This window comes from Pseudophryne corroboree, chromosome 7 (genome assembly GCF_028390025.1).
Source record: "Pseudophryne corroboree isolate aPseCor3 chromosome 7, aPseCor3.hap2, whole genome shotgun sequence".
In the NCBI taxonomy this organism is placed as follows: Eukaryota; Metazoa; Chordata; class Amphibia; order Anura; family Myobatrachidae; genus Pseudophryne; species Pseudophryne corroboree.
The window spans coordinates 123,904,954-123,920,615 of record NC_086450.1 but is presented as its reverse complement, the minus strand read 5'-3'; the positions used below and the strand labels follow the sequence as shown (position 1 = coordinate 123,920,615).

At 42.2% G+C, this 15,662-nt stretch overlaps 1 protein-coding gene across 4 annotated transcripts in view; it reads right to left on the bottom strand.

Annotated features, from left to right (window-relative positions):
* The window catches only part of COBLL1 (cordon-bleu WH2 repeat protein like 1), a 275,238-nt gene that overhangs the window by 151,590 nt on the left and 107,986 nt on the right, over window positions 1-15,662 (bottom strand). The window contains exon 1 of one of the 4 annotated variants that reach the window (XM_063933620.1): window positions 10,319-10,455. The exons of 2 other annotated variants lie outside the window; for them this stretch is intronic. In XM_063933620.1, coding sequence (XP_063789690.1) covers window positions 10,319-10,344 — 26 coding nt within the window. In that variant the 5' untranslated portion in view covers window positions 10,345-10,455. Of the gene's footprint in view, window positions 1-7,696; window positions 7,781-10,318; window positions 10,456-15,662 lie in introns of those variants that run through there. One more of the 4 variants, XM_063933619.1, reaches the window with a different exon arrangement.

Genomic DNA, 15,662 nt, shown 5'->3' with positions numbered 1-15,662 from the left:
GCCGCTATGCCTTCTGTAGAAACTGAAAACACTTTCTGTTTCAGCCAGATCTCAATTACTTTCACAGAATGTAAACACAGCATTGTAATGTTCAGTGGCCTAAGAGTAACATTCCTCAATGGTATACAAACGCTGGATTATGATGAAATAAAGGACTTCAGTTTAAAAATGTCCTCTGTTAGAAAGGATGTCTTTGTGTTATGGCTGTGATATAATATATATACTAGAAACACTAAGACTTGCTGGGCAGAGGTGGATTTAGGACTCAGACCACCCCTAGGCGCAATATTATTGGCCGCCGCCCCCCCCACCTTCTGTTGTCAATGCCAGTTAAGAATAACTGCAGTGCCACCTAGCAGCAGTGACAGGCAGCTCTGTCTGCAGAGGCATCATGATAGTGTTTCTGACCGATCAGGCTGGAGCTGGTTGGTCTGTAACCCTGCCTGTAACCCCCACCCCGCTGGTGCTACATAAAATAAAAAGAATAAAAAAAGAAGAATTGGCAGCTCTGATGCAGCAGAGGACGGGCACCCTGTTGTACCACCTCTGGGCACATGCCCCGAATTAGAGACTGCATTTGTTGGGAGGTATGGTGTTATATTGATGGGAAAGGGGTTTCTGAACTTGTAGATGGGAGTTACAAATGTGTTTTCCTAGTACTTTTTAAACTTGCTTTAAAAACACATTACAGGGGGATTCTGTCTGGATCCCAACGGTCACAAAATACAGACGCTGGAATCCTGACATGGATCAGAATGCCAGTGACGGCATCCCAAAATAGGATCACAATGCCGGCCACGGCATCCAGACAACCAGGATCCCAATCAACAAACTGCAGGCCACCGGTTCGGTAAGCCGTGGAGAGGGGGCGACGGTTAAGATAAGGCTGCAGGGGGAGGGTTAGGCTAAGGCTGCGGGAAGGGCGGGGGGGGGGGGGGGAGGCTTGGGTTAAGTGCCCCCCCCCCCCAGGATTCTAACAGGTCCGGATGCCGTGGTTGCTATTTTGCCCGCCAGCATTCCAACCCCGACCCATTATAGGCATTATGTAGACGCTTTCATTTGGTGAAGAGCACTGGTTTAACAATTCTTTTTTTACAATGCAAAAGACAGTGCTTAATGATAAGAGATATGGCTAGTTACGTCCACCTTTAATTGTACTTCAATATGCTAAACATGTAAAGGTGGGTACACACTAGGCAATGTGCTGGGTGAGCGACATCGTCTAGTCCCCCCCAAACGGGGCGCCCGGCATACACACTGTGCGATATCACTAGCGATATTGCACAGTGACATCGTGCAGCGGCCGGCCGGAGCATGCAGCTTTGGATGATGAGTCCAAATTGAGCTGCATGCACGGCCAAGACCGAGGGCCGGTAACGACCCGCGCATCGCTTGTCGTCGGCTGCATACACACTCAGCGATAAAGTAAACTATATCGCAGATTTAAATAAAATAAACATTAGATGTATGATATGAATGCCTGACATTTAAGTAACCAGTGATTAAAGGATTCATTTTACAGCACCCATAACATTCTGTAACTTTAGGAAGAAAACATTTTTATTTACTTCCCCATGTAAGAGTAAAAAACACACTTGGAAGAGAGCACAGAACAGCCTATTCTATATGTAAATGCAGTGACTCAGCCTGAGAGTCTTCCCACATGTTGCTCAATTCTCACTTGCAGCCAGCTTCCTTCTTATGTCATAGCTCTCCTTTTTAGGAATAAAAATGAAGGAAGCCACCAAGTTTAAACAATAGAGTACTATGTAAGAAAAAAAAACAGGTATTAGCTAACATTAAAAAAAAATATTATACAAAAAAAAAAAATTCTCTTTCAACTTCACAACAGACCTTTACCAATATAACCCATGGGAAAATAGCTGATTGGAGAACAAGGGTGTCTGCACCCTGGAGGCAATTCAACTAGGAGTGAGGATTTGTCAGAACCTTGCGTGTTAATAAAATATGGGGGTCTTGGTCACAAAGCATTGCTCATTTTGCTTTCACGCCATAGAGTTGAGAGCAAAAAACAAGCAAGGGTACCTCATAATTATCTTGCACTTAACTGAATATCTCCGGCGGTATAAGTAGCATTTTTTTGTAGTACCTCTACAGGGGGTAAATACAGTAAAAATAAAATGTAACTTGATTTGAATGGACCATCGTTATGGGTAAAAAAAAAAAGTAGCTAATTTACGGGACCCAGTGGAGGTAGTAGCTGGTGACGTGTCATTATTAAAAAAAAAAATATATATTATTTATATATATATATATATATATATATATATACACACACAAACGACTTTTGGCAGCACTCCCAGGTACAAATAGCTCAGTCCCGGTGCCCTCCTAGACCCGCAGAGCCACGGGTCAATACAACAGTCCACTGTAGGCGGCACACTGGTCACAAAAGGTACAAAACAGCAGGTTGCAGCAACAACGTTTCGAAAAATAAACTTCGAAACGTTGTTGCTGCAACCTGCTGTTTTGTACCTTTTGTGACCAGTGTGCCGCCTACAGTGGACTGTTATATATATATATATATATATATATATATATATATATATATATATATTGAATATCCCATATCCAAATATTCCGAAATATGGAATATTCTGAAATACGGACTTTTTTGAGTGAGATCGTGACACCTTTGTTTTCGGATGGCTCAATGTACACAAACTTTGTTTAATACACAAAAATATTGTATTAAATGACCTTCAGGCTGTGTATATAAGGTGTATATGAAACATAAATGCATTCTGTGCTTAGACTTAGGTACCATCACCAAGATATTTCATTATGGTATTCAATTATTCCAAAATATGGAAAAATCCGATATCCAAAATACCTCTGGTCCCAAGCATTTTGGATAAGGGATACTCAACCTGTATATATACACATACATACATACACATATATATATATATATATATATATATATATATATATATATATATTTTATTTATTTATAATAATAAATTGTGTGTGTGTGTGTGTGTGTGTGTGTGTGTGTGTGTGTGTGTGTGTGTATGATTCACCAAGCAGGCTTTACTGTAATTATGTCATAGCCTTTATTACAATATTCCGATAAGAACAGTGCTCATATTGCAACTAAATACAGAAACAATACAGTATGATTACGGTAATTCAATTGTTGTGATACAGGCCAGCTTGTACAATTTTGCAGAATGTTCTCCAAAACAAATTACTGTCCTTTAATAACACCATCCAAGTGAATCATTATTGGGTTTGCCTGTAAAAAGCCAAGCATAATCAGTAGAGACCCAGTAAAATTACACAAAACATGTCTAAGAATACATGTTTCACCTGCTGCAATATATAGTATGGCATATGGTACAGATGGCATATGGTACAGTACAGTTACTGGTACAGGTCAGTCTGACAATAACAACACAAGCATCCAAGTACCGCCCCCAACAGGTGCCGCCCCTAGGCATGTGCCTAATTGGCGATTCACCACTGGTCAGAATCCTGATGCCGGAATGCCGACTGTCAGAATGCCAAAGGTAAGAATGAGGGAGGAGGGTTAGGGCTAGGCTGCGGGGAGGAAGGATTAGGGTTAGTAAAAGGGGTAGGGTTAGGTTTCGTACGAAGAAGTGTCAGGATTCTGACCGTTGGCATCCAGACTGTCGAGATTCCGTACCCAACCCCTCCAAATATTTCACATATACAATGTAACTAAACACCAGATATTGCCCTCATTTTTATTTAGACATAACTTATTTAATTCACACACACATCATGTAGCATGATTGTAGTACATTATGTCAACATTCATAATGTTGACAGTCATTAGATCTACACAAGAATGTCGACCTGCAGCAAGTTGACACTGATGTCATTTTAGTGTGCTTCTGTCCCTAACCCTAATGTAAAGGTCGACATTTCCTTTGATGACATTCTATCAATGTTGACATTGATTATATTGACATCAATGTCGACACTGCTAATTATGATTGAAGACATGATTGGTTAGCATTACTGCCTCACAGCACTGGGGTTGTGGGTTAGATAGCCATTGCATATTACAGGTTGAGTATCCCATATCCAAATAGTCCAAAATATGGAAATTTTGAGTGAGAGTGAGAAAGTGAAACCTTTGTTTTCGGATGGCTCAATGTACACAAACTTTAATACACCAAGTTATTAAAAATATTGTATTAAATGACTTTCAGGCTGTGTGTATAAGGTGTATATGAAACATAAATGAATTGTGTGAATGTACACACACTTTGTTTAATACACAAAGCAATTAAAAATATTGGCTAAAATGACCTTCAGGCTGTGTGTATAAGGTGTATATGGAACATAAATGTATTCTGTATTTAGACTTGGGTCCCATCTCCATGATATCTCATTATGGTATGCAATTATTCCAAAATACGGAAAAATACGATATCCAAAATACTTCTGGTCCCAAGCATTTTGGATAAGGGAGACTCAACCTGTACATAGAAACTAAATCTGGGTACACACTGGAGCGATGTTGGGACGATCTGCCGTTTCATAACGACAAATCGTCTACATCGCTCAGTGTGTATGGGTGACTGAGCGCTCCCGCAGTCGCTAGTGAGTTACTAGGTGTGCTGCACATCAAACCTAGTGATAACCCTAGTGACCTGGTCTATGGCAGTGAAGGACAGAATATGATCATTCCATCCTTCATTAAACTTGTTCTAATGTGTACGGGCAATGCCAGCTCAAGGGCAGTCATTCCGATGTCCCTCACTCCAGTGTGTACCCAGCTATAGAATTTGACAGGAGGTAAGTACTACTTGGCTCACCTAGTCTACCATAAAAACAAGTACACACTTACACATGCGATACGGTCATTAGGTTGACCACACTTAGGTCAACCACTATTGGTCGACATGCATTAGGTTGACATGGTCATTAGGTCGACATGCGTTTTTCACATTTTTTTAAAACTTTTTAATACTTTACAATCCATGTGGACTACGATCGGGAATAGTAAACTGTGCCGAGCGCAGCTGTAGCAGAGTGAGGCACCTTGCCCGAAGCATGGCGAGCCATGCGAGGGGACACGGTGCACTAATTGGGGTTCCCCGCCACTTTACGAAGAAAACAACACCAAAAGAAGTTTAAAAAAACCCTCATGTCGACCTTTTTCCATGTTGACCAAGTTCATGTCGACCTAATGCATGTTGACCAATAGTGGTCGACCTAAAGGGCCCTACACACTGGCCGACATGACTGCACGATATGAACGATCTCGTTCATTAATGAACGAGATAACGTTCATATCGTGCAGTGTGGAGGCTCCAGCGATGAACGATGCGCGGCCCCGCGCTCGTTCATCGCTGGTCCCCCGTCAGCTGTACATGCAGGCCAATATGGACAATCTCGTCCATATTTGCCTGCACTACAATGCAGCCGGGTGACGGGGGGAGTGAAGAAACTTCACTCCCCCCGTCACTGTCCCCCGCCGCCAGGTCGCCCGTCGGCCGTATCCGCCGTCGGGCAGCTCGGCGGCAGATCGGCCAGTGTGTAGGGCCTATAAGTGTGGTTGACCTTATGACCCATACCCCTTACACACACGGGTTAATTTTTTGTCAGAAGTTAATTAACCCACTCCCTATTTTTGGATTGTGCTTATTTGGGTTTCCTCCCGCAGTCTAAAAAAACTTACTTGTAGGTTCATTAGCTCCCAACAAAAAATAAATAAAATGAACTCTAGTTTTGAAGGTGTGTACATGTACATGTGGTAGGGAAAATAGATTGTAAGCTCCACAGGGGCAGGGACTGATGTGAACGGCCAAATAGTCTGTTTAAAGTGTGACAAATACGTATGCGCTGTATAAATAACTGGTAATAACAGTAAATAATAAATGCATACCAATAAGAAATAATGCAGAGAGCGCTGCATTAAGTAGATTACCAAAGGCCATGTGAATTCTCACTTGAGAACAAGTGTTCCACTGTTTAAAGTGGAACTCTGCTTAAACATTTTCTTTCAGAAGAAACAGATTCAGGACATACTCCTGACCCAGCATCCAGAACCCTAGATTCATTGTCCTGCCACTGTTGGCTAAAAAGTCTGTATATCTGGAAGGCTGAGAAAAAAATTCAGCTACCGTCATTACACATAAACCCTAATAATAAAAAAAAAGTTGGTACAAAACTGTTTAAGTGGGAGCGAGAGTAAAGATCAAGAGAAGATCAGTCTGACACAGGCATTCCCAACCACGGTCCTCAAGGCACACTAACAGTGCAGGTTTTAGTGATATCCAGGCTTTAGCACAGGTGACTTAATTATACCGCTTTCAGATCGCAAATGCCGGATCCCACCCGGTAAGAGAAGCGTGTCCTTACCGTGTGGGATCGGGCATTTGTTCTGCTGTTGTTGGCTTTCCGACCCGGCAATATACTGGGTCGGTTGCCATAGCAGCAGGGGGGTGGGGGGGCGCAGCAGCAGCAGAACGGGGTTGGAGGCGGCGCTGGGAGATGACCTAATCTCCTGCGCCGCCTCTCCCTATGCTGTGAATGGGAACCGTGTCGCATCGATGCGGCTCCCATTCACACTGCGCCTGTCCCGGTATTCAACCCGGGTATAATCCTTCTTTTATACCGGGTTGAATTACTGGGTCAGGCGACCCGCTAATTCGCCGAATGTGCTTTCACATCGCACACTGACCCGTGTCGACAAGGCAATATGCCGTGTCGATACCGGGTTATTTGCGCAATGTGAAAGGGGTATTAGTAGCTCAGTAATTTTGATTTAACCATCTGTGCTGCAGCCTGGATATCACTAAAACCTGCGCTGTTGGTGTGCCTTGAGGACCGTTGTTGGGAATGCCTGGTCTGACATATTGTGTCTCATCAACAGGAATAGAGTCCAGAAATTGTTTTCTTTTTTTGTGTGTGTGAAAGAATCTGAGGGTAATCACATGCACATTATCCGCTGACTGCCTGCAATTTCCCCACTATCACATGAAAACGCATGATTATATTATACAGTGGTGTCTACGCTAGAGGTCTGTAGAACTCATTCAGTACTAGACACATTTAAACAGCTCAGCTTTCATCATCTCCTCCTACAGGAGCTAGACACAGCAGCAGACATCTCTGAGCCAAGTTTAAAACAAATGAAGTTTGTTTATTTTTTAGATAAAAAGCTATACATCTTAGACGCAATACTTTAAGTGGCTAATATAGCATCAGGGTGAGGCCAGGGTGGCAGCAGTGAAAAATTAAGAAACATTAGTCAGGAAAGCCAAAGTTTTTCACGAGACTGATTGTCTTTAATGAACAACAGGGGGAAATGGTAAAGAAACATTAAAGGGAACTAGTCCCCAGAGACAGTGTTTCGCCAGGCTAAGTTCATGCAAACTGAACAAAGACAACTAAGCGGACTATAATACAACACCATGATTATTTTAGGAAACTTTTGTTTAGAAATTTGTACATGGGCGTCTTCTGTAAAACACTCCTACGATTTGAAGTTATTCTTAGCTGAATGAAGAATGTTGACCAAAAAGTAACAACCCAAAAATGTGTGTTAAAAAAAAAAAACATCAGCAGCATAAAAAAATATATTGCCGTTTTTGCATAAGTGCAATCAGAATCATTAAAAAATAATAATAAGCATTCTACATTACAAGAAGTGCCCATATAATTCCACATGTATCAAGTAAACGTATAATCTTACCTCCAACATAACAGCTTCCATACCTTGCCCTTCATTGCACTAAAGAAAAAAGAATCTTTCCAAAGTGTTTTATCTATTTTTTAGAAACAAAAAAAAAAATCCTTCTATATTGGTGTGTTACTTTAAGGGTGTCACCTTCTTATTAACTGGCCTGGTTATTCCCACCGCACACCTTCTTTCACTAGCAGCATCAGCTCTACTAACAGAGGCTAATCCTACTCACTGAGTTCTCAGGCTATTAAGAAGCTTTATTATTATGCCGGCTACGCAGCTGTGGGAAGAATTCTGTCATGCAAACTTGACGATGGCTGTTATCAGTATTATATTTATAATGTTAAGGTCAAGATAACAACAAAGCCTAAATTACTTGAATACGATATTAATGTGCATTTCCTTATGCTGCAACTACAAGGTCATACAGAGTCAAGTGATTTTCTAATACATTTAAAAAAAAATAGGATTGTAAGCTTCTGGTTGGTTGCTATGGGCAACAACTATTTTTCTCTGCACCACTTTTCCTAAATACCCCAGATTCGCTATACAAAACAGTTTTCCAGCTGAAATTCAACTACAACCATCAGTTACTGTTGGATTATGCAAACTGGTCAACCACAGCTTGAGATCCAGCGCCCACAATATGACTGCCTCCACACTGTATTGGTGATAGGATGACTTTAAGTACATCCCTACTATAGAAAGCATTTGAAAGATGTACACCAAAAAAAAACATAGGGAAAGCATGTAGATGGCAAGTAAATACCACTGTATTCCAGATTTTTATAATCGGTACTTGTTAACCATAAAGGCGCCATGTGAAGCATGGACACTGTCCACCGGTCATTAAAGGAAAGGTTTGGTTATCTCAAGCGCAAGTAGTAAACTAGCTCTGTTGACTAACCCGCAATATATGTTGTGGGTATAGTGAGCCCTAGATGAGTGGAATAAATGGAGGACAATCTCATCCACCGTGTCAAAGAACAAACATAAGCATGTCACTAAAATCCAGTGTGCAGTAGTGCACCTGGTCACCCTTATCCTAAAGGCCATACACACTGGGCGATTTTGAGCTGAAAGCGGCTCACTTTTGGTGTTTTGAGTTGCTTTCAGCTCAAAACCGCCCAGTGTGTATGCTCCAGCAATGAGTGATGAGCACTGATGTGCGCCCCCGCTTCATCGCCGGCGGCCACCGTTCATCTACTGGTATTACCAGTAGATGAACGGCGGGGTGAACGGCTTTCCATAGCGTCCTGTTATGGAAAGCCGTTCACCCCCCGCTGACATCGCTGGGCAGGGGGGAAAATCGCCCAGTGTGTATGCCCCAGCAATGAGTGATGAGCACTGATGCGCGCCCCCGCTTCATCGCTGGCAGCCACCGTTCATCTACTGGTATTACCAGCAGATGAACGGCGGGGTGAGCGGCTTTCCATAGCGTCCTGTTATGGAAAGCCGCTAACTCCCGCTGACATCGCTGGGCAGGGGGGAAAATCGCTCAGTGTGTATGCACTGAACGATTTTCAGCCCAGCGATGTCAGCGATCATCGCTGTGCATACACGCTGGGCAAAAATTACATGGGCAAGTGTGTATGCACCTTAAATGTCAGGTAGGTGTAGTCAATGTTTTAGGTGGTGCCCATATAATTAACAAGAGCATTAACATAATTATTACATTAAGTTTGATGAAGATATAAATCAGCTCTTAAAAATATGAAATCTCCACAGGCTACAAACACCTCACACCTCTAAGTATATTACTTTAAATATAATTAGGCTTACCATACTATCCCTTTAAACCGGGACACTAATGAATTGAACAGGTTCTGTGGCTGGCTGGCTGACTTCAAGCCTGAATGTCATCTGGTTTTAGTCAACCACAGAACCTGTGTACTGTAATTCATGAGCATCCCAGTTTAAAGGGATATTATGGTAAGTGTAAATAAAATCATATTATTAAATAGTATAGATGAGCTCTTTTGGGGCAATGCAGTGTGTTACATTACACAAGAGACAGATTTGCCATAATATCCCTTTAATCGAGGACACCTATGACTTACACAGGTTCTGTGGCTGGCTAAATTCAAGCCTGCCTTGAACATGGTTTTAATCAGTAAATCTACCAATATATCTATATCTACATATCTATATATAGACCAAGTTCAGATCATGGGGCTCCTGATGATAGCATAACTAAACTGCTGCAGAACATCAGTAAACTTTTTCTTGCATAAAGAATAAACGGTTACATTAGTAAGAAGTAGATGTTCAAGTGTTAAATTAGTTTACTATATATTCTAAACAAGTTTACTGATGTTCTGAAGCAGTTTAGTAATGCTAACATCAGGGGGCCCCATGTTCTGAACTTGAACATAAATATCCTAAAGATGCAGTTATATAGTTACACACACACTTTTTTTTATCAGCTATCCTGACTAAAGAGGGTAAAGAAGTAATATAGTGAAACACGTGCCCCAATAATCCTGCATTTGGAATACAAAAGTACCAGACTGCTTTCCATGCCAACAAATCACATTTCCTACACGAAGCATAAACACTGTGAATTCAGTAGGATGTCTATGATAATAGATACAGTTTATTACACTAAATGTTTTGGAGTGCAGAACCTACCACTTATAGCATGGACACATAGTCATTTTCTTGGACACTTTGGAATCACCAGCTACACCTGACCCTTTCCTTTTGCATCACTGCTGCTCAGGTGGAGTCCTGTGATCACATGACCATCCCAAAACACTGGAGCTCATGTGTGGAGTTACCGGGGCAGCACTGGACATGTAGCCACATATACAATATGACTGTATAGCAGTGATTTATGTGATAAATATGGCAATACAGGTTAAGTATCCCATATCCAAATATTCCGAAATACGGAATATTCCGAAATACGGACTTTTTTGAGTGAGAGTGAGATAGTGAAACCTTTGTTTTTTGATGGCTCAATGTACACAAACTTTGTTTAATACACAAAGTTATTAAAAATATTGTATTAAATGAGCTTCAGGCTGTGTGTATAAGGTGTATATGAAACATAAATGAATTGTGTGAATGTACACACACTTTGTTTAATGCACAAAGTTATAAAAAATATTGGCTAAAATTACCTTCAGGCTGTATGTATAAGGTGTGTATGTAACATAAATGCATTCTGTGCTTAGACTTAGGTCCCATCACCATGATATCTCATTATGGTATGCAATTATTCCAAAATACGGAAAAATCCGATATCCAAAATACCTCATGTCCCAAGCATTTTGGATAAGGGATACTCAACCTGTATTACTGCATGTTTGTAAGAAACATTCTATACAAATCATCATCACGCTTTTTTGGTAATAATTATATAAACCATTTTTCTTTCACTGCATTTCTAAAGGGGGATATTGCTGTAACTAGGAGAAGCAGAGGCAAAATGTTTACTTCCTGCTCTACAACAGCCATTCCCAACCTCGGTCATCAAGGCACACTAATACCTCTTTTACACTGCAATAAATATCCAGGTCTTTGCTCGTGAAGGAGCAGCAACCTGAGATATTGTGCAGTGTAAAAGCACCCTGTTGAAATTACTCCGGGTTGAGCGACCCTGCATTTCAACCTGGGTAGTGAGCGGCGTTGAACTTGGGTTCAACCCGGCTCGCGGTGCAGTGCAATCCGACCCAGAACCCATTCACTGAATAGAGAAGAGGTGGTATCTGAAGTCAGCCATCCACAGGGGAAGCAGTTAGTTTCCCGAAAGTCGGTATCACAGCGGTCATAATACCGACGCCGGAATCCTGACATCCATGGGAATCCCGTCAGTCGAAATCAATACAGCAGTAGCCAGCACTCACATAAAACTACAGCTTGCTTAGTCGCCAGAACTGATAGATACATACAGGTCCATAGATAAATGGCACTCTGAGCCAGCAAAATGTCCAAAAAAGCATGTAATATCCAAGTCAACGTCTCGGAGCACAAAGACCCGTCGTCAGGACTAAATAACCTGTATTGTACCTGTATTGTTATTTAGTCCTGATGATGGGGCTTCGTGCTCCGAAACGTTGACTTGGATATTATATGCTTTTTTGGACATTTTGCTGGCTCAGAGTGCCATTTATCTATGGACCTGTATGTGTATATATATATATATATATATATATATATATATATATATATATATATAAGGCACTCGCTTTTCCAGCTCATTGGAAAAAGCAAAACAAGCCAGCACTCACGGTTTAGATGAGAAAACGAAGAAGATTTATTCCATATCAAGGCGACAAGTGTACATACAGGCACAGCCCAACAGCTGTTTCAACCGATACAGGTCTTCCTAAGGGAACAGTGTATCATATGTGCTGCATAAACAATGAAACGATTACCGATTATATGTGTTTCATTATTAAAATGTCTCCGATCTTTATGATTAAATTGTAATATGGGGGAGATTTATCAAGGCTTCGATAAATAAAGTACTAACCAATCAGCTTAAGCCATATTACAGGCTGTTTTTGAATGTTTTGCACTATAATGTTTTATCTGTGTAATGTTTATATGTTCTCTCTTTGTTTTATTCTGTGTGTGTTTTTATGGTGATTTATGTATATATGCAATTGTTGATATGAGGAGGTGAACACGTGGATTTTAAACAGCGCTATTTTTCACTAAGTACTTTTTTATATCACTCATTTATACTATATTGTATTTTTATTGTTCATAATTTTGATGCCTGTAGGCCTGTTGTTTATATCACTGCACAATGCACTTTTTCTAATAGATGAATAGGTTTAAACGGATGCCCTGTGTATATGTAGCTTGGCTAAAACTTGTATATATATTTTGTTATTATATCACTTTACTGCTACATAGCACTGCTTAGTGGTTCCCATGACGATCCTTTGTTGTAAACAGTATCGCTGTGGTTACCTGTCCCGCAGCGTCACTTCCGCCAGAAGTGTCTAACCCGGAAGTGCAGGTAACGAAGCCAGGGACAGCGTGGCCGTGGTGATGAGAGGTGGGATGTCCTTGTGGGTGAGTTTGTCTATTTATGTGTCACTGTTTTGCACCATTGTCATCCTGATGAAGGGGAATCTTTCCCCGAAACGTTGATGTGATGTGAGGAATTTAATGCACTTCGTTTTGCTTCACTGCTAAATCTCTGAGTGCCGCCTCGTTTTTGATCCATGTATGGGGGTTGCCAGACCCGAGTGGAGGGCACCGGAGTAAGCAAGCCCTAGAGGGCATCCAGAGTGCCGGCGCTTCTTGTGTGGTTTTATATATATATATATATATATATATATATATATATATAAAACACAGTGTATCATATGTACTGCATAAACAATGAAACAATTATATGTGTTTAATTATCAAAATGTCTCCTATCTTTATGATTAAATTGTAATATGAGGGAGATGTATCAAGGCTTCAATAAATAAAGTACTAACCAATCAGCTTAAACCATATTACAGGATGTTTTTGAATGTTAGGAGCTGATTGTGTGGTACTTTATCTGTCCACTTTATCTCGCTCCAAATTTTTATAAATCTCCTCAATGAGGGAAAATAAGATTTTAAACCTACCGGTAAATCTTTTTCTCCTAGTCCGTAGAGGATGCTGGGGACTCCGTAAGGACCATGGGGTATAGACAAGCTCCGCAGGTGACATGGGCACTCTAAAGACTTTAGATGGGTGTGCACTGGCTCCTCCCTCTATGCCCCGCCTCCAGACCTCAGTTAGAGAACTGTGCCCAGAGGAGACGGACAGTACGAGGAAAGGATTTTTTTTAATCTAAGGGTGAGATACACACCAGCCCACACCATACAACTTGGAACATACGAACCAGTTAACAGTATGAAACAAAACAGCATCAGCCAGAGACTGATCAAAACTGTAACATAACCCTTATGTAAGCAATAACTATATACAAGTCTTGCAGAATTTAGTCCGCACTGGGACGGGCGCCCAGCATCCTCTACGGACTAGGAGAAAAAGATTTACCGGTAGGTTTAAAATCTTATTTTCTCTTACGTCCTAGAGGATGCTGGGGACTCTGTAAGGACCATGGGGAATATAACAAAGCTCCAGACCGGGCGGGAGAGTGACTCTGCAGCACCGATTGAGCAAACAGGAGGTCCTCCTCAGGCAAGGTATCAAACTTGTAGAATTTAGCAAAAGTGTTTGACCCCGACCAAGTCGCCGCTCGGCAAAGCTGTAATGCCGAGACGCCTTAGACAGCCGCCCAAGAAGAGCCCACTTTCCTAGTGGAATGGGCCTTTACCGAATTTGGTAACAGCAATCCAGCTGTAGAATGAGCCTGCTGAATCGTGTTACAGATCCAGCGAGCAATAGTCTGTTTAGAAGCAGGAGCGCCAACCTTGTTGGCTGCATACAGGACAAACAGTGCCTCTGTTTTCCTAACCCGAGCCATCCTGGCTACATAAAATTTTAAGGCCCTGACTACATCAAGGGACTTGGAATCCTCCAAGTCACCCGTAGCCACAGGCACCACAATAGGTTGGTTCATATGAAAAAGATGAAACCACCTTTGGCAAAAATTGAGGACGAGTCCTTAATTCTGCTCTATGGAAAATCAGATAGGGGCTCTTGTGAGACAAAGCCCCCAATTCGGACACCTGCCTTGCAGATGCCAAGGCCAACAACATCACCACCTTCCAAGTGAGAAATTTTAATTCAACTGTTTGAAGAGGCTCAAACCAGTGAGATTTTAGGAACTGTAACACGACGTTAAGGTCCCATGGTGCCACTGGGGGCACAAAAGGAGGCTGGATATGCAGCACTCCCTTCACAAAAGTCTGGACTTCTGGGAGAGAAGCCAATTCCTTCTGAAAGAAAATTGATAGGGCCGAAATCTGTACCTTAATGGAGCCTAACTTTAGGCCCATATCCACTCCTGTCTGTAGAAAGTGGAGAAAACGGCCAAGATGGAAATCTTCAGTAGGAGCATTCTTGACTACACACCAATATACATACTTCCTCCAGAAGCGGTGATAATGTTTCGCCGTCACCTCCTTCCTAGCCTTAATCAGAGTAGGGATGACATCCTCCGGAATACCTTTCCCCGCTAGGATTTGGTGTTCAACCGCCATGCCGTCAAACGTAACTGCGGTAAGTCTTGGAACACGCAGGGCCCCTGCTGCAACAGGTCTTCCCTGAGAGGAAGAGGCCACGGATCTTCTGTGAGCATTTCCTGAAGATCTGAATACCAGGCCCTTCGAGGCCAATCTGGAACAATGAGTATTGTCTGCACTCTTTTTTTGTCTTATGATTCTCAGTATTTTTGAGATGAGCGGAAGAGGAAGGAACACATAGACCGACTGAAACACCTTTGGTGTCACCAGGGCGTCCACCGCTACTGCCTGAGGGTCCCTTGACCTGGCACAATACCTCCGAAGCTTCTTGTTGAGGCGTGACGCCATCATGTCTATTTGTGGAAGTCCCCACTGACTTGTTATCTCTGCAAAAACTTCCTGATGAAGTCCCCACTCTCCTGGATGGAGATCGTGTCTGCTGAGGATGTCTGCTTCCCAGTTGTCCACTCCCGGAATGAAGACTGCTGACAGAGCGCTTACGTGATTTTCCGCCCAGCGAATAATCCTGGTGGCTTCAACCATTGCCACTCTGCTCCTTGTCCCGCCTTGGCGGTTTACATGAGCCACAGCTGTGACGTTGTCTGACTGAATCAGAACTGGTAGAATATTCTCCGCTTGTCGTAGGCCGTTGTATATGGCCCTCAATTCCAGTACGTTGATGTGTAGACAAGCCTCCTGGCTTGATCATAGCCCCTGAAAATTTCTTCCTTATGTGACTGCTCCCCATCCTCGGAGGCTCGCCTCCGTGGTCACCAGAACCCAGTCTTGAATGCCGAACCTGCGACCCTCGAGAAGGTGAGCACTCTGCAGCCACCACAGGAGAGACACCCTGGCCCTTGGGGACAGGGTTATTTTGTGATGTA